This window comes from Tinamus guttatus, unplaced genomic scaffold, assembly GCF_059628265.1.
Source record: "Tinamus guttatus ecotype Peru unplaced genomic scaffold, ASM5962826v1 Tinamus_guttatus_pri_ptg000045l, whole genome shotgun sequence".
NCBI lineage: Eukaryota > Metazoa > Chordata > Aves > Tinamiformes > Tinamidae > Tinamus > Tinamus guttatus.
The window spans coordinates 2,165,997-2,190,680 of NW_028288579.1; the positions used below are offsets into that span (position 1 = coordinate 2,165,997).

General features: G+C 41.2%; 1 protein-coding gene across 2 annotated transcripts in view; it reads left to right on the forward strand.

Annotated features, from left to right (window-relative positions):
- Nucleotides 1-308: 308 nt before the first annotated feature.
- The window catches only part of SMURF2 (SMAD specific E3 ubiquitin protein ligase 2), a 51,225-nt gene continuing 26,849 nt past the window's right edge, over nucleotides 309-24,684 (forward strand). For both annotated transcript variants that reach the window (XM_088537840.1, XM_088537847.1), the window contains exons 1-2: nucleotides 309-573; nucleotides 24,072-24,110. In XM_088537840.1, the coding sequence (XP_088393966.1) occupies nucleotides 522-573; nucleotides 24,072-24,110 (91 nt within the window). In that variant the 5' untranslated portion in view covers nucleotides 309-521. The remainder of the gene's footprint in view (nucleotides 574-24,071; nucleotides 24,111-24,684) is intronic.

Sequence of the window (24,684 nt, forward strand, 5' to 3'; positions counted from 1 at the left end):
TTCACATTCAGAAACTGGAGACCCAGTTCAAAGTGGTGGATCCACCGCCTCATGGCCAAGTTCCCTTCTCCCTTTTCCATGCCGCAGCTGCCCGGGAAGGGGGAAAATCGTTCCAGGAGAAGTGAAGGAGCCTGCGGGGGAAGCCCCGTAACCGGGGAGCAGAGGGAAGATCGCTCCGGCCCCGTCCCGCGGCTCCGGCCGCGGCTTTGTTGTTCTCGCCGCCCGGGCTGCGGGCGGGGGGGCGGGGAAGGGAGGCGACGCGGCCGCGTCTCCTCCTCCGCCTCCTCCTCGGCCCCGGCCCCGCTCATGGCGACGCTGGGCACATCCGGGCTTCTCCTCCGCCGCCTCCTCCTCCTCCAGCGGCGGCCGCCGCCGCCGCTGCTGTTGCCGCTGCCCTGAGCGCCCGGCCCGACTCCATTAGCCCGTCCCCTCCCCCCTGCCCGCCCCGTCTCCCTTCCCGGACCCAGAGGCAGGGGGAGCCCCGGGCCAGGCAGCGCCGAGCCCAAGGAGCCGCCGGGGACATGTCCAACCAAGGGGCCCGGCGCAACGGGCCCGTCAAGCTGCGACTGACAGGTGAGGGCGAGCGCGGCGGGGACCTCCGGCCGCCTCCCGCCTCCGCCGAGGGCGCGGGGCGAAGAGCGCGAGGCGGCGCCGAGGCGGCGCGGGGAGCGAGGCGAGGCGAGGCGAGGCGGCCGTTGGGGGCGAGCGGCCTCGGCGCGTAGTTGAGATTGAACCTGGGCTTGGAGCCGCCTCTGCGGCCTCCGCCGGGCAGGGGCGTCGCTCCCCGCCCGTCCCCTCGCGGCGGCCGCGCGGAGGAGCGCGTCGTGAGGAAAATGTCTGCGCCCCGCAGCGCCGGGCAGCTGCTCCCGGCCGCCCGGCCCGGCCCGGCCTGGCCCGGCACGGCCCTGCCGCCCGCCCGGGCCCGGGGGCTTGAGGCGGGGGCCGGCGGCCGCTGCCAGCTCCTCGGCGCTGCCTCCCTCAGCCCTGCAGCACCCCCCAACTTCATCATTATTATTATTATTTCCTCGCTTCTTCTGCCCAGTGTGAACTTGAGACTGTCACACTCTTTGTTTTGATCTCTTTGTTTGTGTTTCTTCCCCCCCTCCCAAGCCGACTTCCTTAGTTAAAATCGTATCCACCTCAGTTGCGTTCATCCCTGCTCAGGAAAGACCCCTCGTCTTCTCTCATGTTTTTAGATATCACTAGAACTCTTCACCTGCACGCTGAGAAGGGGAATAAGCTATTGCTAAATCCCAGAAGTACCTATTTTTATTTTATTTACTTACATATATATATATATATTACAGTAGTAAGAACCCAGGTAAATAGGTTTAGAGGAGAAAATCTTGAAAATGTTGCTGGAGCTTTCATTAAAAAAATACAGAAGACCTAAAAGGGCAATGAAAAATACCATAGACCTTTTCCCTGAAAACAAGACATCGTGTTCTAAGTTGTCACTGTGTGGAAGTGAGAGATTAGGAAATAATAGGTAATATTGCTAGTTTTGTTGTCTCTTCAATAGTGTGTTTTAGCAGGATGATGATTCTGCTTGCAAAGAAGGTCCAATAAGTCTTAAAAAATTCTGAGAGTTGGTATGTTTACTTTATGTGCATCTGAAATATTTTTGGGTAATATCTAATAAAGAAGTGTTTTCTTAGTTTTTTAAAGTGTATATATATATATATATCACAGGGAAAATGAATGTATATGCTTATGCTTTACTCTGGAAATATTTGGTCTAAATTTGTAATCTAGTTTTCATGGGGATTTGTGAGTGTCTGTATATTGCACTTAGAAATAAGACTCTTAAAATAAGCATAACTGGGACCGATGCATGGAACAGTGCTGCCTTGGTTTCACGGTGTGTTTTGTAGCTTTCTCTTTAGGTTATTGCTTTACTTTTATTTTATTTTTCTTCTTCCAGAGTGTTCAGACTTGCTTTATCTTTGAAATGTAACAAATGGTTTGGAACCTCATGTAAAAGCATGGAAAATACCTGTTTCGGGAGTTGCCTTTTTCACCTTCGGATTTCATGTTCTATATTTGTTTTATTTTCATTAAGGATTAAGGATATAATCATCTGTCTGTGACAGTATAAATATGTTATGGGGGATTATAACTGTGAGCAAGAAATAAGCAGCAATTTTACTTGCTGAGTTTTGGGAGAGGTGTAACTGTGCAGTCATTTCCAAAAAGGAGCAGATACAGCACTAAGATGTGCTGCTGAGTTTTTGTCATCATATGTTTTAGGCAGGGTATATGTAGAACACAGGATGCAGACAAAATTGTCTTTATGGGGCCTATTCCAGCTCCAGCAGCTGTTTGCAGTTGCCAAGTACCAGTTCTGTTTTTTTGGAAGTTTATATGAAACATCAGCCTATTTCTCAAGTTAAAAATGCTGGAGGTATTTTGTGCTTTGGTTAATTGCATATTGTTTCACAGAAGGGCATTTGTTGTGAGGAAGTTTTACATGTTTAAGGAAAGCTGTTATAAACACTGAATTAAATGTTATGAATTGAACTGACATGTTGCGAGTTCTTGCCTAGAATGAGTTTTGAGTGCTCTGTGTGGTTTCGATTACCCTTTTTGATCGGAAAAGCAGTGTAAGGACTCTTGAATTCTAAAACTGTTTGGAATTGAAAGAATCTGTATATTGCAGTGTTTTTAAACATTTATTCTCAAACTTAATTTTCTTTGGCTTTATGAAACTCACAGTCTTATGTGAGTGTTAAAGGATTCCTTTTGCAATCATTGTATAATACTTATCTTTTCTGTTCATTATCTCTAAATTAGATGGTATAGATTAAAAAAATGGATTTCAAGAACTGGATTCAATTAGCAGTTTTTCAGGACATAAACATTAAAGGTTTAGATGGAAAACATTGTTTTGACTGACTGGATAAATGACAGGGTTATGTTTGATGTGAGTCCAAGAACTGATCTGGAGCTAGTGCCCGACTTCTCAGTCCATCTTGAGGAGCCAAATAAAATATTTAACCTAGGCCTCATTTTGCAAGGGAAAAAAAAAAAAAAAAAGGTTGGTTCTTTGTTGGGACCTTAAGAAAGTTCTGAGAAATGTTTGGCATACCTTTACACTAAGTGTTTAACAGTTTATTTAGGTCTGGGTTCCATAACAGAGAGAAACCACAGTGGTGGCATACTTCTAGTAAGTTTTTATTTAGTTTGCAGTGAATCCGTGTTGCATGTTTCTTCAAAGGTTATTCTTCTGCTCATAGCTTTCGTCGTCTGTCATAAAGTGCATTCAGACCTTTAGTCATTATCTTGAGCTAGAAAGCTGCTAGATAATTGTTAAAATCTAAAGGTTATGGCTTAAGATGGGCCTTCAATTTTAGAATGAAGTATAAGTGCATGTTTCTGATAAAACATAGTGAGCGTAATTTAAATTAGCTTAAGTGTGGAATTGCACTACTCTTCAAAATTTATCTTAGTAGCTGACTTACATTACAGCTTCTTTGGATAATGTTGTTATAAGGAAAATTCGTTCCTTCAATTTTTACTGCTATTTTATCGGTTCTATTTTGAGTATATCTGAGTTATATGAAAACTGCAAGTGCAGTCATCCTTTTCAGTTCTGTTGTGATTTTCTCAGGGTTTTATTGCCTCTGTAAATATACTGTACTCTCAGATGGAATCCCCACATTGATGACTGGGTTAATGTCATTCTTCAAAGCCTAGAAACGATCATCACTTTCAGTTGCTTGATAAATATTTTATGTCCCCATCTGTGAATTATCTATGTTAAAATAGTTACATATGACTGCATTCACTTAGAAAATAAATGGCAGTTATCTAAATGAAATATGTAAGGCTGCTTCAAGCCTTTAATCAAGAGATTAAAAAAACATCAGTTTGAAGTTTGCAAAACTACACGGGCACTAGAATATACTGAGTAGAATGAAGGTTAGTGCATGATTTAATTTAATTCCTCTGTTACAGCTATCATTTCTGTTTAGAGTTTTGTTGGTAGAAAGTGAGAAGCAGATCTGGAGAGGTGTTAGAGATCTTCTTTTCATTATCCCTGGTGAAGTTTTCTAGGAAAATAAAAGCACTGGATTGTGTATTCTAGAAAATGGACAGTATCTCATTTACTAGGTCTTATGTTGATTTTACTCTGTATTATTTTCTTACAGCACCAAACCGGTACCGTAACATAGGACGCAGGCATTGAAGGAAGAAAGTGTGTTAGTTTTGTTGGAAACAGGGTGGAATTTTATTGATAGCAGGGCCTCACTATGGAAACAGCATCACTGATTGATTGATTGATTGATTGATTGATTGATAAAACCAGCTACCTGTAAGTTTCTCATATCAAAGTTACGGTTTTATAAATAATTTAAATTGCAGCACAGTTTTAGACAGCTTGAAAGATAGGAGGTCGTTCCTTTCTGTGCCTTTCCTTGTATCGACTCCAGAAACTGTGTAGCCTCACGATGAGCTGGAAACTCACCTTTCCAAGAAAAAGAGCATGTTTTGCATTGAGGGAGGAGAGGGTTGCACAATGCAAAGCTGGAGAGAGCTGGACTGCGTTTTTCCTGGCAGCCTGGCTAAAGTTAGACAGGCTGTAGTCAACAATAAAACAGTGGAGTCCCTTCGCGCAAGGTATTTATTTCTTATTGACACGTCACTTGCTACAAACCAGTACTTAAGGAATCAAATCAATAAATTACATACTAGATGTATTAAGTTGGCAAATCATAATGAAGTCCATAGGCACATGCCTAGCCTGTTTGTGCAGGGCTTAGTAGGATGCGGGGTCCTCAGTGTCATGGAATTATGAAGTGTGTGTGTGTATATTTATGTGTGTGTATGTTTTTATACACGTATAAGACAGAGAGATTTGCGGATCTCTCAAGTTGTATAATTGTTCACAGCAACCGAGCAGATGTATAGAGCAGTCTTAACTACTTGTTTTGATGAGACCAGCTTACAGTGACAAAGTTTTATTCGCCTAGATATAAAATCAGGTATCTGTGTTCAAGGAATATAGACCATATGCAATGGGATATAATTGCAAGGAAGATGATCAAAAAGGATTTGGGGGAGGAAATGATAGTGGGAAAGCAATTCAACAGGAGCTTCCAATTAAAAGGGCAAAAAGGCACAATATTCATTCCTGGCTGTACAAACAGAGCAGTCAGTAGACACTCGTACAAGATTTATCTTTGTAGGTAGCATCGGAACAGATGTAGGATATTTGTAGGGGGAAACAGGGGGATATTTGTAGTCCTAATGTTAGTTTTTCTGTTGTTGTTTTTCCAAGTTGCTGTGTATGGGGGTAGTAGAAATCCTGGGGTGGGCAATTTTGTAAATTCTACTTGTCAATCTAAAACATAAAGATTTTAAACTGTACTGTAATGTATGTGTAGTTAAACTAGCCGAGTAACGCAGCTGTTAGCAACACATTCTTTTCTATTTTTTTCCTTTTTGTTTGTTAATCGCTCTGAAAATCTGGTTGGGCCCCAGATGAAGACATTTTGTCTTTGTGTCTGTAAGGTGAATAGGTTGATCCCCAAAAGATGACAGCTATTAATGTTTTGTTCTGTTTTATCTCATGGACTTTGAAGTGTATCTTTGCCATCTTACTTAAAATGACTTTTCAGCATCAGGGCAGATCTTTCTGGTGGATATTTGAAAAGGGGAATGATTTCTTTGGCAGTCTTCCCTTCTCTCATCATCCTCATCGTCATAATGACATGACCTGACTCCTGACTTGGCATAATGGTATGAGTACATTGCTGCACAGGCTGTTACGTGCATGTTTGTACATTAATATTTAAATGCTCCTGACACATGCGACGTCTGAGATCATTTGAATGACTTCTCAGTGGCTGGTAAAGATTAATCTCTATAGCATTAGATAATGGATACAAAAGAAGCTCCTGTCTCTTTCCTCTGCTAGAGCCCATTTCCTCCTTGGGAAATAGGATCAAAATCTTGAGGAACATCTGACCTTAGCATATTCAAGGAAGCAAACTGTTGACTTTTTCTTGCTACTTAAACTTTAAATACTTGCAATGAAAGCATAGATAAGAATGCTCGCTGCTTTAAAGAAATCTTCCTCTGTAGATAAGAGTGCTTACCCAGTTTTGTCCTCAGCTTTATCAGCTGCGTTTCTGTAGGGAAACTTAGATTGGAGAAGGGACATTGCACGATCATAAAAAGGATAAACCTGGTAAAGCTGGGATTTAAAAACATTATCTCTTGACTTTCTGCTCTTGTTTGTTGTTTCCCTTTAATACAAATCCACAGAAAACAAGGTTTTGGTTTGGGCTTCCTGAGCCTATACATCGGGGGTGATTCAGGGTCATTTTTCAGTTCTGTTTTAACAAGCGGCAGGTTCTAGGTCCTTCGTTTCTTCTTGTTTAAAAAATTTGCAAGATATAGTTTCTTGTTTTGCGGGCACACCAGACAGTTTGATTTGCCTGCAAAGTGAGTAAAAATATTGCTTAGTTGAAGTGTTATTCACATTTTTAAAGTCTGAAAGTGAAAGAAAAAGTAGCAGCATGCAAGTTTATATAGCTGCATCCTGTTGTTAATTTCTGGAATGATTCTTTGCCAATACATGTTTAAGATAACATATAAAAGTTGTTTTCTTGTAGAATGAGAGAGCGACTCCAGCTATGGCTTTGGTTAGTTGCTGGTGGTTCAATATGACTGCAGAGAAGTACTGAATCCTGCTGCCCTTTCTGTATTGAATTCATTGAAATTGTTTCATATGTAGAGATCATGTGCAGACCAGGCAGTTTTTCAGAGTGAGGGTACTCTGTTTCTACGTTTAAATTGGCAGCTGTGATACCCCGTTGCCACAAAACGTATAGTGACAGTGCAGTGTAAAAGCGTTTCTCCCCCCCAGGACCATTTTTATGGCTGTGCACGTCCCTGTACTCCAAATGGCGACGTGCTCGGCTGGGCTGAGGAATTCATCCAAGTTAATATCAGACCCCTTCCTCTCACTCCCTCCTTTTTTCCTGCGCTATTTACTTGGGCAGAGAGCAGGACTGCGATGGGGACGAGTGTTTGTGGCATTGGGGCTGTATCTGCCATGATTACGTGATGCAACGTTAAACAAGTGCCACGAACTCCTTTTCATTCTCCCTTGACCTAGATTTTAGTATAACCAGTGCAGGTAAGGGAGTCATAACTAATTGCATCTGGAATGATGCTGCTGCTTAACATGCCTAGCTACTTGATTTGGAGTTGAAAATATAGATACCTAAGTAAGTAAAATTATAGATGCAGTTGTGCTCATATTTAATTGAGGATGAGAATATGCATCAGTGGCACCAGCAGCACCTTCTGCAACCTTGAGCCAACTTGGTGATCTCTTTATAATACAAATAAAGGCTAGGCTCTGTGCTCTTAAAACTGCACACAGCAAAACTGCTACTGAGTGTGAATCATAAGACTTCAGGAGAGTAAATGGAATGCATTCAGGAAAGCTCAGGGTTCTGGTTTCCTTAAAAGTCTGCCTCATACGCATATTCTTAATTGAAAAAATATAGCTATATTAAAATGAAACATTTTATCCTTGCTGAAGGAAGAAAGAGGTATCTGAGTTAGAGTACTTATAAACATGGCTTATAAGTAAATTAAAATCTGTAAACATGTGGGTAAAAACTAAACCTGTCCAAGTGAAATGAACAGATTTATTTTCTTACTTAACTGCCTGGGATTAGAAGCTCATAGTATTAATTGTGCCAAACATTTATGTGTCCTTATGGCAAATAATTCTTCAAGTCAGCTTTTACCAGAACATTTCCACCTTTTATTGCTCTGAAACAGTTAATTTATAATATGTATAAATCTTGCATTTGTGTTCAGGAAAAAAAAAAAATGACACTTTTCCCTGATGGGTTTGTTAAAAAAATGTGTGTTTTATAACTCTGTAAAGAAGGCTGTATGCAGACTGAATTGATAGCAGTGTTGCGCCTCGCTGCAGATATGTTAAGGTATTGCCTTTTTTTGTTTTGTTAAGCAGCCAAAGAAGTACTGCTGCCTTAACCTATAAAAGGTGGTGTCAGATGTGATTTGAAAAACTTGTAGAGATGCTGCTGACGTAGGTAGGGGGTGGAGATCATCCCAGAGAAACGAGACATTCCGAGGGGTGGAACGAGCTAGTGTGGAGCAGAGCTGTCGGCGAGCCGGCCGGAGGAGCTGAGCTCACACAGCCACCCAGAGGGACTAGAGCAGTTTGGGGGGCATTTTACAGTGGAAGGGGAAAACTAAAGTGGGTTCCTGTAGTTAGACTAAACCATACAGAAGAGTCTCCTGGATTTCAGGCTCCTGACTACAATACTGCTCTTAACCAAATAGGAATGATTGTATTTTCAGTGTGAAAATCTAAAGATACTAAAATATTTTCTTATTTTCCTCACACCAGTCTTTATTTTAAGGAAATATATGTGCTACTAAGTACTACATTTAAATGCACATGAAAGACCTGCTGCTGCCAGTTGCTGGATAGCACTTACTTAGCTTTTCTTATTAAGAAATTTAAAAAGGTCTGACTTCCATAAGTATAGTTTCAAAACAGTATGTGATATTAATTGATCCAACTTTACAGAACAGTATAACGCATATTCATAAAGAAAAATTCTGCAACATTTCTGCAAGATTCTAGTTCAAAGTTCAAAAATGCCTTATACTGTGTTTGCAGAAGCAGCTTAGTAATAGGTGCAACCCAGACAAACAAACCAATGAACAAGTGTAATCACTTTAAGTGCCATCTTTCATAATTTCAGATGGGGCATATAAATGGTATTCCTAAATGTGTCCCAAACATCTAACATTGCTAATAACAGTATAAAATGTTAGGAAGGAGGGTAAAGAGAATCCTAAGATGTATACATCACATTTATTTCCATAAGAAACTGTTGCTGAAATGTGGATGTGTGGTTTGGGGAAAAGTAGCGTGAACACAGGTCAACAGCAGACAGATGATATTTCACCTGTGGAGTCCCCACATATTCTTGCAGAAGCAAATGCTCTCGGGAAAATTAAGATTCCATATAATAATTTGATTGGGTTGCCTATGCACTTTTTATTAAAGTCGAGGATTTAGCTTTTTGTGCTCATAGTAATGCAACATCAGCGTGACTAGCCCGAAGCTGTGAAGTTATGTTCCACTGTTGCCCTTGGAGGAAAATCTTTCACCTTTGGGATTTCTACATAAGAACTGGGTCAAAGAATGATTTGAAAAGCTGGTGGTTTATGCATTTTTTTCTGTAACAGGAAGAGGGAAGGTCTTTAAGCAAAAAGCAATTTACAGTAATTTACAGTAGTAAGTGCTGTGCCCACTTTATAGTAAAGTAAATAATTTGTGTAGTTTTCTCTCCCTTCCTTGAGCTTTCTGCTCCCCCAGTTAATGATGCGCTCCCAAAAGCTATCTTGCACTGAGAAGAGCAGCGCAGCTGAGCTGTCCTATAAGAATTTAAGATGTATAACAGCAGTAAAGACTGTGAGCAGTTTCAGCTGAATGTAGGAGACGAGTTTAAAAGCAACCAGGAAGAAAGGAACTTCCTCAGGATTGCTTCTCCCAGCTGTTCCTTTGCTTGGCACCTTCCTCGCCCTGCTCCAAACTGCAAGAGGTAGGAAATTAAAGGCCTGCCTCTGAATGACCATGATTCATAGCACAACTCCACGAAAAGCTTGCAATTAGGATTGTAATTATTTCTTACATGTAGAGCAAAGGGAGATTTTCAGCTTTTAGCAAGCTCCAGAAGTTGTTTGTTTGCTTGCCTAAGATTTGATTCAAAGAAGTATTTGATATCTTGGTCATTTTGTTAGTGCTTGTATATGGCTGAAAGACTTTCTACCAATTAATATGTGAAAATTATGAAGTATTTTGTAATGTTTCCTTGACTAAGTCATGTGACATCTATTCACAACTGCTTCTAAGTAACATGTTTTTTTCACATCAGTGTAGTTGAATGAAAGGTGTGACCTTTTTTGGTCAGCTTTTTCTGTCTGTTTGATAATTTATATGTTGTATTGATTATAAGAGTGTTACAGTTATGTACTCTGTTGGAATTTGCAGTGGATATAAAGATTTCTTTATGCAAAGAGGGGAAAAAAACTAGTTTTACCCACTGCTGCCACTGGATTTGTATAGGGAGAGCTTAATTGGTCTAATATGGTGCTTTGGTGCCAAGTTATGTCTGTTGCTACAGAAAGCATTGAATTTCCATTGGAAAAAATGTGTGTGTATATATATATATACACACACACACACACACGTATGTAGGCATATACACAGAGTATGCAAAATAACTTCAACAGTGAAGAAACAAATCTGAAATATGTTTTGGCAGAAGTATTTCCAGTAGCAAAAAGGCATCATATTGTATTTGAAACTTCTTTTAGAGGCCTATTCAGAAAATGGTTATATGATAAAGATATGTGGGGGTTTGGGTTTTTTTGTTTGTTTGGTTTTTTTAGTTACTCAAAATAAATGAACTGATAAAATGTGAAACTTCTAGGTTTCATTATAAGTAAATTTAAATGTAATATTTTCTAACCACAAAGGAGAGATATGTGTGTATATACAAAATTATTTCATATTTGTTTAGTGTTTCTCTTTGATTCCAATTTTTTGTTTGTTTTGTACTTATTATCCTTAATCAATGTAAGACCAAAACAAAGGCTGCTCATATGAAGACACCTTTTCCAACAGGCTGCTTTTTCTCACTGCTTCTTGAGCTTCAGGCAGTTAGGAGGCTATTATTACTATTTTTTTCCAGCTGATCTCCTTTTTCAAGATTTAAAATCTCTGAAAACCTAGTTCCTATGAAGTGTTAAGGAAGGTCTGTATCATTGAGGTCTCTTAACTTTCCAGAGCTGCAGGTATGCTTCATTTTCAGGTAGGCTATGTGTATCTTTTTGCATTGAACATTGGAATTAATATCAATGTGTCAGTTTAGTGGTGAGCTGTCAGATTTTGAATGATGCTGCACCTTTGCTGTTATAAGAATATTAAATAGCTAAAAATTACAATTTCTGTAAGGTGCTAGCTGTATTTTGTGGAACTATCTCTCTTCAACCAGACTTTTTTGTCTTTTTGTTTTTTTGCACATATGGATATGTTTAATAGGGTATGCTTTATTCAGAGTATTTGGCTGATTTTCAAACTTTTTAATAAAAGCATTTATAATATAGTTATTTTTGTTACAGTGAATTGTTTTATTGTTTCAGAAGTGAATGAATCATGTATTCTGGGTTATTTTTTTCCTGGCACATACTTTTCTTTAATGATTACTCACTGCTAGTTTAAATTGTACAGATGAATAATATTTGAAATACGGAATTTGATTCATCACTTTGGATGTTGTACTGACAAAACCAGTGAAATTGTATGGCCTTGAATGGGCCTTTTTCCTTTTATTTGCACAAACAGGTCCTTTTACTGACTAGCTTGGCAGTGCTGCTGTTATAAGCCATTGAAGTGATGGTTCTCCTGTGATTTTGCAAGTGTTGCTGATCACTTTTTATAAGTGTGTTTTTTTTTTTTTTTAAACAGGGGATCATCATATTCAGAACTGTAATAACTTGATCTGCTAAAGGAATTTGGATAGAGTTGAGTTACCATATGAAAACTACATTCCTATTTAAATGTCTCTGGATTGGAAGTTTGGGTAACTGCTATATCCTGTGCTGTCTAAAAACAGCAATATGTAGCAGTAGGGTCCACTAATTTTTCTTTTCAGATTAATTGATCTGGCTTGCTTCTACTCCAGGCCTCTTCAGACAGTATTTTCAGCTTTGCTATCCTTTTACATTCCTCCTATAAACCTGAAAATGTGTAACAGGCTGTGGTCTTCTCTAGCGACCGCATCTGCATTCCATAAAATCCCGTGCTGTTTTTCCATTTCCCAAGTTCTTTCCTCTGTCCCACCTGGAGGGACTGGCAGGTAGTTTAAGGCTCCTGCCCTGTTTGCAGCCACAGAGAGGTCTTTTTAGTGGGGAGAAACGGGAGGTGTCCCACAAAGGCCCACATCCTTGCTTTGGTTGTCTGCACATAGGCTGGCCATGAATGCTACTGTAAAGCTGTAAATGTCTCATGTGAGTTTGCTACATCACTAAAATGTTAGTTATATATTGTTTCTTCTCTGCATCCATAAATTTCTTGCATTTCAGGGTCCTTTGCTTTAGGAGCTCATTACAGCTTGCGTGAGCAGTGCCTGCCTGAAGCTACCAGGGCTATAAAGGGTGTCATGGGGGCTGCTCACAGCGAGCGGTCCCGGCTCTTGAGTTTTGCTCAGTGGCCTTTTAATCCAGTCGTGAGTGAAAAAGAGCCCGGGTGCAGGGCCCCGAAGGACTCGGGAGGATACTGCAGCCGGGATGGGTGCAGGACGAGAGGCTCTGTGACCCTCTGAAAACAGAGAGAGAGGAATATAAAAACCCCACTGTTTTGGTTAGTGTAGTGGGTTTGTTACTGTGGTGCTGCTGCTTATACTGAATTTTTAAATACTCAGATGAGTAGAGGTGTCAAAACAGGATCTCAAACGGGTGTGTGTTCCTGAGCATGCAATGAGCTTTTCAAAATGCAGGAGTTGGAGGCAGTGCGTGCAGCCTGCAGAGTGAGGCTGCTTTCCTTGCAGCTCTGCAACTCATGTGTGTAGTCCAGAATGTAATGATTAAGCACTAATGGGTTTTGATGGGGGGAAAAAGAATTGTAAATTATTTTCATTTCACAGATTCTGTTAGTGCATGCTCTGCCCCGCCTCTTTCTTCCTCCTTTTAACCTCTACCTTTTTAAGCTGCTGTCCATACAAGTATTTATAAACAAATTAATGCAGTTTCTTTTGCACGCACCAAGCCTTTGTATAATAGGAAAATATTTTATTTTTGTGTGTGGTGGGTGATTAATACTTGGTTTTGCTCTGATTTATTTTTCAAAGACCTGTAGAAGCCTGCCTGAAAAAGTAGAATATGTTCCCTGTGAACTTGCATTACTTAAAAAAAAAAAAAAAATGCTGAAACTCCAGATTTTTTGAACAGAATGACTAGAACAGCAACTATGACTTTAAAAAAAAATATGAATATTGGGGAAACTGGTATGAGTCCAGCTGCTGTGGATAAATTGATTTTGCTGTTGCTTTAAATCTATGATGTGTTGGTATTTTGGCAGGATAAGAAAAACAAGGATATTAGAAAGTAATTTACTGCCCTGGGTTTAGGGAAGAGCGTTCCGTTTCTGCGAGCGGGGCAGAACAGGATGGTTTCGATGTGTCTGATAAACAGGACGAGGTCTAGTCTGACAGCTGGCAACAATGGCTTTTGCTCCAAGTCAGGTGTACTAAATTAGCAAATCTATTACAAGGATGCAGGAGAAATCTCACAGAAGACAGCCTTGCAGGCAGGAGTGTTGCCAAATGGGAAATGATTCATCGTCTCTGAATGGGATGAGCACTGAGCAGAAGCAGTTTAAACCTCAGACTGCTTTGGCTCATAAACCACCAAATATGTGATTAACACTATCTTCTCCAATGCTTTTTATTTTTTTAATTGTCTGCTGAACAGCAGTCTGTACTTGAGATCTGCTAGACTCTTGTGTTTGTTCCAGTGGGTTTTTTTTTTTATGAATTTGAACAGGTTTAGGTAATTGTGTAGTTTTTAACTAAATTGTAAAATGTTTCCTTGGATCCTAAAAGCTCTCCAATCTTATTAGCTTTGGCAATTCTACCTTTTAGTGAGGACTGTTACGTGTCTGGAACACAACCATGGCATGAGTGACACTCGCAGAGCTCGGTGAAGTGATAAGTGTAGCTTATTTGCATGCATTTAGTGCAATGCGCCATTAGTCGGAGAGGTGGGTGCCTGTGCTGGGGCGGCCCTTGCATTTTGATTGTTAGCAATCAAAAAGCTTCTATTTAATAATGATAATGCGGTTCATATTCTGCGACACAGCAAGGATAATCTTGATCTGTCGCATGTTATAGATGGGGAAAATATTTGTGAAATCTTAAGTTTAATTGGTGCAGACAGGAGTTACAGTTTACAAAGCTAATTAAAGAGATGTGAAGGGGGAAAGGCTTGTGCATGTGTTGTTGCTTCATAATTCATGTGGATGATTGCGAGTGTTTTATGTTTTGTTTGCTATAAGTTGTCTTATTGGCTCTAAGATATTGTAGGTGGTTGAGAAAATAAAGAAATTAGGTGATTGCAAAGAATTTAGAGTTAAATAACTGAAATGTAAGAAGATAACTGTGTGGGGAAATGTTTTTTTATTTAATAAATTAATACATCGTTAAGCAAATATTTATTTTTGAGCCTGGATTAGCACTCAATTAGGAGCTGTCTTCTCTAATAAGCAGTGTGTGTGTACGGAATAAATCTGAAGATGGCTCTGGAAAGGTGGATCCGTGAGTGCTGCCTTCCCTGCGCACGCAGCCCTGCAGGAAGGGGTGGGAATCGGGGCGCGAGGCCGGGGCAGCGCAGGGACCTGCAGGGGCTTCCCAGGGCTGCAGGCGCCGAGGACCCTCCGCGCCCACGTCCCCCCGAGCCCCCTCGGCACCGCGCACCTTTCGAAGCCCAAAATCGCTGTTTTGGGTCCATGGAAACACTTGGAGGCCCGGCAGGCCTGAAAGCTGTTCTGCCTGCATAGATGCCTGGTAGCAGTTGCATCCTCCTGCTTCTTCAGAATAACCCCCTGGATTTTGATTCAGCTCTGTCATTTGCTGTGTACTCTTTTTTTTTTTTCTCAAAAACTTGTCTTTTTGGCACTTGGACATTGCATCTTCTCAAAAGGTTTCTAAAATCACAGTTCAAATGGCTGGTACATGGCGGGGAGGGAAGCCTTGCTCTCCCTGTGTATAATGGCAAGCTAGCTCAGCTGAGTTTTTATTGTTCATATCTTTGACCACTTTATTTTTACAGTAGTGTATAAATATTGTACTGATGTAATAAGTAATTTATACAACTTGTACCGAAAAAAAAAAACAAAAAAAACTGCCTCGGTGCTTTAATATAAGCTATTTTAATTTTGTCAAAATAATTAGGATTACTCATTCAATTGCCTCATCTGTGTTTAGCAGTGGCAGCTTCTTAAACTGTTTAAATTTGATCTGTGGGGCACATCTGTTTACACACAAACTAAAGTGGATCTGTTAGTATTAAAAGGACTACAATGATTTAAATAAGTTTATAAATTATATAGTGTATAGGTAGAGCTGTCTTGCAAATGAGCCTTTGTGGTTGATGTTTTTTTTTTTTTTTTTCCTAGGGAAATAGCTTGAACAAAGATATCCTTAGTATCAAGCAATTAATGTTTCCCTCATATATATGGTGTTATATTTATATATGGTGTTATATTTCCGTAGGTACGGACAGAATTAAGCAAATGGAGGTACAAGCAGAGTAACCTGATAAAAGTACAAGTAGCCCACAGAGGTCTTTCTCTGACCCTGTCTGTTTTTTGGCAAAAACCTTTAATAAATGTTATTTAAAGCAAGACTTGACTTACAAGAAAATTGAACTGTCAAGCTCAATAGAGAAGCTTTTTCCAAAGTTGAAAACGCTCCTCCAAAAACAATTTACCTCCTCAAAAGTAAATGTAAGGCCAAAGCGCTTAAATATTTCAACTCCGCTAAAGGAGGAGGAGCCAGAGGATGGTTTTTGCCAGAGAGGCAGCTCAGGTTTCGTGTCTTAGGTCGCTGCTGCTGGTACAGGAAGGTGTAGCAGGGCATCCCTCATATATATTCTCCTCATTTTACTGTATGATTGCGGTAGATGAAGTGTGATTCCAAAGCAGAATTGCGCAGGACTGAGAGTTTAGATTTGTAAAATGCTGGGGGGGACGGTTCCTAACTAGTGATAGTATTCAAATAATGAATTATTTAACTTTTGTTTATTAGAAAAAGATTTTTTTAAAAATGAAATGTTTCACGTTCTATTTTTGAAAAGACAAAACTGACTTAAAAGTTGCTGTCTTGACTGCCATCATGTTTTGGGGGTTGTTTTGTATAAAGCAGCAGATATTTTAGTAGCACTGGTAGGGTTAATGTTTACAGTAATTTGCTGAAGAGCAGGGTGGGGTTTACTTTGGGCATGAGGGGTAAATTGTGTGCAGTTCACCCCAAAGAAGCACCAGAGTTTCAGTGTCCCCCTAGGATCGTGTTGGCAACAGGGACTAAATATTGGAACTTCTGTTTAAATCAAGTCTGGCTGTGCTGGGACGGAGGCGCCGGGGTCTGAAAAGCTTTGGGGAGCTGCAGTCCCTGCTGCGCTGGGGTCTCGGTTAGTTGCAGGTGCCTCTTGTCTGAAGCCCTTTTTAAAACTAAGGGCATTTTTTGACCAGTTTGCGATTAGATCATGAATTTCTTTTGTTGGTGCCTCTACTGTAGATCACTCGGAGGGTGGAGAGCTGAACTGCAGGGAGACAAATCCGAGGGCTCTGCTTCTTGTTAAGATGTTTTCTCCCCCGGCACGTTTCCATAGGTGTATGAAGTGCATCAGGCAGAGCAGAGCTCGAGTGTTTCTAGTACTGGGTTTCCACCGCACCCTTCTTATCAAAACGCCACAAGTGAACTTCCCTGATCGGGACTTCTATACGCTCGCCCTCAGCAGAAGAATCCCTAAGGATTTGGGGCAGGGGATTTGACAATTTTGGACTAATCGCTTTGCTTAAAATAGGTCTTGGTTAAGAACTAACTGCTGGGATTTCAAGCAAGTCTTTGAGGACTGAGGTAAGGTTTTAGCATAACAATTTTTAGAAGTCTGAGATATAATTATTCCCTCCCTACTTTTTTTCCCCTTGAGCCCTTAAATACTGTTTTATTTCTGTATTTTCTAGGATAACAGAACATATACGCATGAAAGAATTTACTTTGCTTGTGTTTGCCTCCTCTGCAGGCTTGAGATTAGAGCAGAGAACCTTGGTGATGTTACTTTTAATTTAAGTTTTTATGGGAATTGTATTTCATCTTCCTGCAGTATTGAAAAAACATTTAGTTGAGAAACTCGTACAGCAAATATGACAGTGCCATTGGTAGGTTCAGTTACCTTTGCTGAATTTCCTTCTCCCACCCTGATAACTTCTAATGGAATACAAACTTGTGGTCTGTGTTTACTGCAAATGTAAGAAATAGAAGAGATAACTCAGAAGGTGACTTGAAAATTGTTTCTGGCTGTCAGCCCTTTTACATATTTATTTTAGAGCATTTTGATAGTTGTGAATTTAAAGCTGTGTTTTTCCCCTACTGATCATCATGCTATTGAGCACGTGTAGGTGGTGTATTTCTGCTGAATTGATGATACAGAAGTGACTTCTAAAATGTGGAAAAGAAGGAAAGCTGCAGGGGCCAGGCCATTTCCAGCAGGGTGGAGAAGTTGAGCGGAATTTCTGGTGTGTAAAAGTTATGTATTAGAAACATCCTGGCTGGTCTGAGAGGCTCCATCCACACTAAACCAGGAAATGCAAATATTCGCTGTCGCCTTTTGTTTTCCTGAGGTTTCCCACGTGTGACTGCTGCTTCTTTCTCACCGTCTGAGAGGGTGATTGAAGCCCTGGCTCGCGCGGAGCCCTGAGAGCGATGCTCTAGTGCTATCGCTTAGACCGATTTGCATAGCTGGGATGTAGCTTAAAAAAATAAAAGAATTCCTCAGGTTTTGCATTTACATATTCGGCTTCTCTAGCTCAACACGTGTTTCTATAACGGATGCTTGCAAGCCTGCATGGTAGGACTTAAAATGCTGCGGGATGCTACCGGCGCAGTCTAGGTGGCAGTGCGAGTTGTTTTCTTTCTCTGTCTCTGGACGCACGGGGCGAAGGGGACCTGGGGCGTCTCGGGATGCGTGTGGCACTAAGGCCGTCGTGGGCTCCATCGATGCGTTAGTTGCTTCAAGGAGGAACTCTGTGGCGTGGGTTATTTTGTTTTGTTTTACTTTTGGCTTGGAGTGGAGCAAGGGAGGAGGAGTGGAAAAGGAAGCCTTTTGTTTACAGCAGAACAATGCTGTGAAGTAGACACGATGCTGTTAAAACAGGAGTCTAAACACGGCAAATCTCGGCAGGCTCCATCTGGCTGCGGCCACGAGTCACTCGGGCATCGTCGGCCCCGGCTGCCGGAGACTGGACTTGTCCTCCCTCCTCCCCCCTTGCCGAATTCAAAATAGCCCCGGAGGCTCCACGTCCCAAAATCTTATTGCTGCATGAGGTGAATGATTTATTGGCTTAACTACTTATGTGCAGTGATGCAATGCATCTTTATTAATGGTTTCTCCACGATAAATGCATATTTTCATTTTGAATTTTAATCTCCATGAGCTATATTACATGCAAGTAATATAGGCCTAGTATTCTAAAACCAGTCAAAATACAACATACAGTTATAAGGAGAATTTAATACAGTCTACATACAATTTGATGGAAAGAAAATGTACAGTTACCATGTTAGTATCTGGCATATTTTATAGTGATTTAAATTGTATTTTATTACTGGGACACATTTTCATTTCTGCATACTGCATATTGCTCTTCGGTGCGTCAATGCAAGTTATTACACTTTTTTTTATTTGTTTAGTCCTCAAGGAATAATTTGGTTCTGTTGAGACATCGGTTTCCAACTGACAATGCTTACGAGCAGGTGCCTGTGCTCCTGTGAAGGGGTTTCACTTTACATGTGGTGTATTAAGGATTTAGCATCTGGCTTGTGTTGAAGTTGAATTTGCAGAAATGTGTTTATGGGACAATTTAGAATTTTAACAATTATTAAATGAAATTCTTGTAAAAAGTGCATTTGTAATATTAGGTTATCCCAATACATATTAAAAAGACCTTACATAAAAGCTGTCTACCTTGCATTTGGATATCAGCCTAACAATAATGCTTTATATATTCCTTAGAGCCAGCATGGTGGATTTTTAACCTGACATGTTAGTATCTTAATAAGACTTTAAAATTTATTAATACTTCTGAGTGGTTCTAATATATATATTCCACATAGGACAAATCAATTGGTATATGACTCTAAATCAACATGACAGTTTAAATTAGATTTATAATTTTGAAATGCGATTGGAAATTAGTTTCTTGGCAGTAGGAAATGTAACTGTATGTGGTAGGAATATGGACAGATGTGCACTCAAACAGCTGTGCAGGCATCGCCATCCCTTCCGAGTCGTCCTGTCCCCTCCTGTCTGGGGACAGAAGGGGTCAATTAGGCCTTTCCCAGCTTAAACAGTGCTGGTGTTTGAGGCTTCCTGCCCAGTTTTCAGCCTTTGGAAGAGTAGGCAGCACTAGGGGCTCCTCAAGCTCGCTCAAGACTTCCAAGGATGGTCTTTGGGGATTGGCTTGAATGGCACTGAGTTTCAGATAATGTAAAGCACTGGAGTAAGAACTTAAAACCTTTTGGGAAGGGCATGGCAGCCTCTATGTCTAGTGCTTGCTGAGGAGAAAAGCTAGCAGGGTGCATCAAAAAAAGTACTGCGGGAGAGGATATTTTGTTTTCCTTTTAGTGCAGGAAAACTGGCGGATCTGAAGCCTGTTTTTGTAGCGTAGCTGCAAGCAGCTGCCAGAAAGGTAGCCCGGCTTCCCCTTGCCCCCTTTGCATGGCATCCAGTGCGCAGCTCTGCACTCGGAGCCGTCGGAAGGGCAGCCCTTCCCTCCAGGGGGCTGGTTTCCAGCAGGGCCGTTGGGCCTCCTGATCCGCCTTGCGCCCTCGTGCCCGCGGGCCCTGCTTCGTGCGAGGAGCAGCTGCAGCCGCTCCATGGCGAGGAGCAACACGAAACCTCCCGGCTCCTTTGGTTGCCATCGTGCTGGGCATAAAAGTCAGCTGCTGCATTCCTGGGCATTTCGCGTCTCGGTACCTTCTGTGCTCGGATACCCCATGCACCTGTAAAACATGCATTTGTTAGGCTTCCTTACGGTTGAGTCGCCCTTCTCCATTGTAATCAACTGCAATCTTCTAAAATGTATGTATTCCATTACCTGGAAATAAATTCTTAGGTTATGGTCATGTCCTGACATTTACAGTTTTGTTCATCTGCAGAAAAAAACTTACATTTCAAAGGAAATTAAAATTAAAAGGAAATGAAAGCAGAAAAAGAAATCCTTGGAGAGAGCAATTGTAAAATAAAATTTAGTGTGGGTAGTTGGGATAAACAATTTGATTTCAAGACATGAACTGCGAAAGTTTTTACTACCTCAACAGCTGTATTTGCAGCTCCGTGTGGTGTTATTTACAGCTCTGTCTGTTCGAGGAATAGTTAAGAACTCTTGGTTTATATCTTCCCTTGTGGGAATTTGGGCAGGTCAGAGGAGGGAACGTAAGCAGGAAAAATGCAAGTTGCTTTGTAGCCAGCCAACAATGAAAGAAAACAGTAGGAATTTGTTAGAAATGTTTAAAGTATCGCGCTGTCCTGCTGGAACCTACGTGCGGAGCTTGCAGCTCCTGCACATTCTCAGAAAAAAATACATTTTCCAAAGAATCTCTGTATAATGCAGAGAAAAGTATGCAGTGTGAGTGGCTGCGAATCCCCCGAGCGATTCCCGCGTCCCAGGGCGGCCTCGGGAAGCAGGAGGGTGCGAGCGCTCGCTGCTCCCCCGGCCTCCCCCCGGCCGGGCTCATTCCGATCGGCAGTGTAATTGGAATGCGACCGCAGGCTGGAGGAGGAAGGGGAATTTTTGGCAAGAGGAGACAGAGCAGTTGGGAGCTTTATTCAGATTAAAGCATAGACAACCATTCATTATCAGTACAACACGCATTAGCAACAGCCCAGCATTGTGTTTCTACAGCTGGGACCTATTTCAGCGATTGTCTTGCGCTGCGCGTTACATGCAAACAAGTGGGAGCCCATCGCAAAGAGCGACGCTGACGGCCCTCCTTAGGAGAGGGTGACGCTGTGGAGGGGAGGAAGGCTCGGCTCCCAAATGAGCTATTGTGGTAAAATAGGTAAAGGCTTTCTCTTTACTCTCCCATGTGTTCTGAAATGAGCCCTTTTTCTTTTTTAGGAGAAAACCCTCGGGTGAAGGAAAAAAAAAATACAATGTTAAAACCGCTGGTTTGATTTGCAAAGCTGAACTAGTTTTTCTAGGGTGATGACACGTGAAAAGCCTGAAGATTAGTAAACATAATCTTAGTTTTGGACCCAGTCCTTGTCTTCCTCCTCTAAACTTTCGGCCGCCTGTTGACACAGCATGGGCTGTTTTTGGATGTTTTACATGAGATGGGGGGTGGCTTTCCTGCTAAGTCACGTACTGCCTTTCACACGTGTGGGTTCCTTCCCAGTTTCTATAGTTCGTGAGCTTGATGTTTCATTTATGGTTACTTTTTGTTTCCTTACCTGCCTTACTGTGTCTTTCCTTGATGATATTTGTCTCTCTCTAGTGTACCTATTTTAAAAATACTTATCTAAAAACATATCTTAAAGAATCTCTTTAATGCAAAAAAAACCCAAAAATTCTATTGTGCAGCTGTAGTCTCTAGGTACTGGTACTTGATGTTTTTCGAAACTGTACAAACACGTACTTAAACCTTGTAATCTTGTCATAAATCGAGAAGACACCGTGTGACAGAGGGATGCGTGAGTACCTAGCATCCAAGTACATCGCTCGGGTCTGCTGCAGTGCTCTAGTAGCAGCATTCCTGTTTTGCAGGTGTGGAGGAATCGGATGAACAAACCTGCTATCAGAATCGGATATGCGATTTATATAGGTTGGGAATACCTGTAGGTGTTGAGTACAAGGCTGCTAGATTTAAACATCCCTCAGCCTTGGAATCTCAACGGGTGCAAACGTGCACAGGGCTGGAGCAGCTCCAATGACGGTAAGAAGAGGCCGAGGAGCTCGTAATGTCCTTTTGCTCCTTCACTGTTCCTGGGAACTGACCTAAGGAGCATGTGTTAGAGCGAGATTATAAGGAACAATGCAAAGGTATTTGGTGAACGTATAGAATGCAGAGCTGCTGTGCGTGTTTGTCTTGGCACATGTGTCGAGTTCCTCCAGATTGGACCGTTCCCATTGTGCTTTCTGCAGACTCCCCAGGAAGTCTGTAATAAGTATAAAACATAGATATCCACTGACTCATGGGTGGTTCGTAATAAATACCCTCTACCTATATATATGTACCAGAAGACATTACTGTAACTCGATAATACCACGTTTATTTATTTTTGAACCACGGTCGGTATATACAGCCACGGTCCTGCAGTGTGAGTTTAAGTAGCTTAATTAACAAGCTAACACTTCTAGTTTAAAAATTGTTTCCATCAAAACCATTTTAAAACAAATATTTACAAATAGCAGATAATCCCCTGTGGTGCCCTTAGAAGTTTTATTAATATCATTATCCCTAGGGTACAGCTATGTAAATCTGGTAACAGTGGTGAGTTCTTCAGTGTTTTACCTTGGTCTTGTAAGAAAGCAAAGATCTTGATTTGGTTCTTTCCAATTTTTGAACCTTTACTTCAAATCTGATAAAGGATCAATGTCTCAAAGAGAATTAAATCCCCCAAGTTTTATGAAAATAGTCGTTTGGGTAAAGAAGAGAGCTGAGGAGTGACCTGAAGCGGGAGAAGAAGCTGCTGCCCGGCTGGAGCGGCTGCGTGGGAGTGCCCGGGTAATGCAGAGCAGTGGGAAAAGCTGCCGTTGCAGCTCTTGGTCATCCATAAAACATAAATCCGTAGGAAACAAGGCTTCCTTGGCTTTTATTCTTGGGGAACTATTAATCAGTTGGTTATCAGAATATTCAGAATAGGTCTAAGTAGTACGGTGTTGAAATTACTAGAAAAGTGAAACGTAAGGTCTGGTTCTTTCCCCATGGGAAACCTTTTGTCCAAAGAAAATCCCGCGTGAGATTAGAGCTCTGTATGTGGCAGGAGATGGCTCTGTTTCAGAGTGAGCTGATGCTCTTGGTGTCTGGGCTTGTTTGCCCCGAAATACCTGCTGGAGAGGGCGGTTTTAAGCGGCACTTCTCAATGCCTCTCCTGTTTTGTTAATCCGACAAAGCCAGAATTTGTTGACCTCTTATTTTCCTTAAACACGGTTACTAGAAGGAGCAATCTGGAGCCAACAGCGTTAGCTTGTTTGCTAGCGCCTAGTTGTTGGGGAAGCTCTTGTTCCTCTGCACGTTGTACGTGTGCCCGGCTTTACAAACACGAGACTTCGGGTAAGTTGTGGCAGATCTGATTTATGTTTTGAAAGGAACATTTTATAATGAGTTAACCTGGCAATTTCTGTCTGAAAAGACTACTCAAACCTTTTATTTTAGACATTACACAATTTCAGGGACATACTGTCTGGCTTAGTGTGTGTTAGATGAATTTTGACTAAACAGTAGAATTTAGCTTCACTTGAGATTTCCTTTTTTTGGCCTTCTCTGGAAGCAGTTGTCCTACTCGCAGTTTTTCCCCGGTTTGTGAAAGATGATTTGTGAGCTGTACCTCTCCCAAAGGTGCCTACAATGAGGCACGTTGTTTTTAGATTAATGGTGTTGTTATTGGCGCCTCCTGTGTCAACCTGAGCCGCTGAAACGCTGGGGAGAGGTTGTGTGCGTGTGGTTGTGTGTGCGTTTGGCGCGTGCGCTCCGCAGCGGCCGCAGGGGAAGCGTTGATGCCGTGGTTGGAGCTGTTGTCTGTGGGTGTCAGCTTGTGGGGTGCTTTGCTGGGTGCCGTTTTCCGCCTTTACACTTTTCATTAGTAATAAATCCCAGGAATTGTACAGAAAAAATACCCAGGGTGATTCCACAGTGAGGAGTGTTCTGCAGCCTTTCCAGCCACCCACCTCTGCTCATCTGCTTTGGTTTCTCCTACTAGCTCCAGGAATTTCTATTTTTGCTCAATACCAAGGATCTTGTTTTGTCATCAGTAAATATTTTAGTGTCTTGCCTGTGGAACAGCCGACCAAGGCAAGCGCTGCTGTAACCAGCTCTGCTGTAGTCGGCCTAGAGGAAGTGCCAGACGATGGCACTTCTGGGTCAGCTTTTGGGAATTATTTTACATGACCATATAAATGATAAGGGAGCGCAGATATTTTATGTCAATTAAAAAAATAAGAGCTTTGTTTTAGTGAAGAATCAGTATCTTTATTATGTATTTCTTGTCTTTTTTTTTTCTTACAGTACTGTGTGCAAAAAACTTGGTGAAAAAGGACTTTTTTCGTAAGTAGCTATTAAAATTTCTATACTTGCAGATAGGATAAATGTTATGTACGTTCTGCACATCCCTGTTTGTACATGGGCAATGAATGTATTAGGGGCTGAGGGTTTTAATGCACCATTTTGTTTCTGGGCTTTTAATACTTTTATCAGAAAGTCTTATCAGAAAGTCATATCAGAAGGATCTTTAATAACAATTAAAAACCAAGACAGAAACAGAAAATTTAGGTATGTAACTTCTTTTGTGATGGTGAATCCAAGAATTTATAGCCAAAAAGGTCAGTTTGCGGTGATTGTTAATGTGCTCTGAACATCCTGTGTGAAAATACTATTGCACGTATTGATGGGCAGCATATCAGACAAATTAAAGGTTGCTAAGAAATGTTACCCTGCTTTGCTACTGTTGCTGTTGAGAGTAAATCCATTTCCCACCTCCATTGGCAAATGACATACTTTTCAGTATTAGTGCCATGTATTAATTAAAATGTTCTTCATGGAGGAGTTTTTTCCCTTGGCAAACAGATATACATTCTTCTTTTATTAATAACCGTGTCGTAATACTTACCTACTCTGAAAT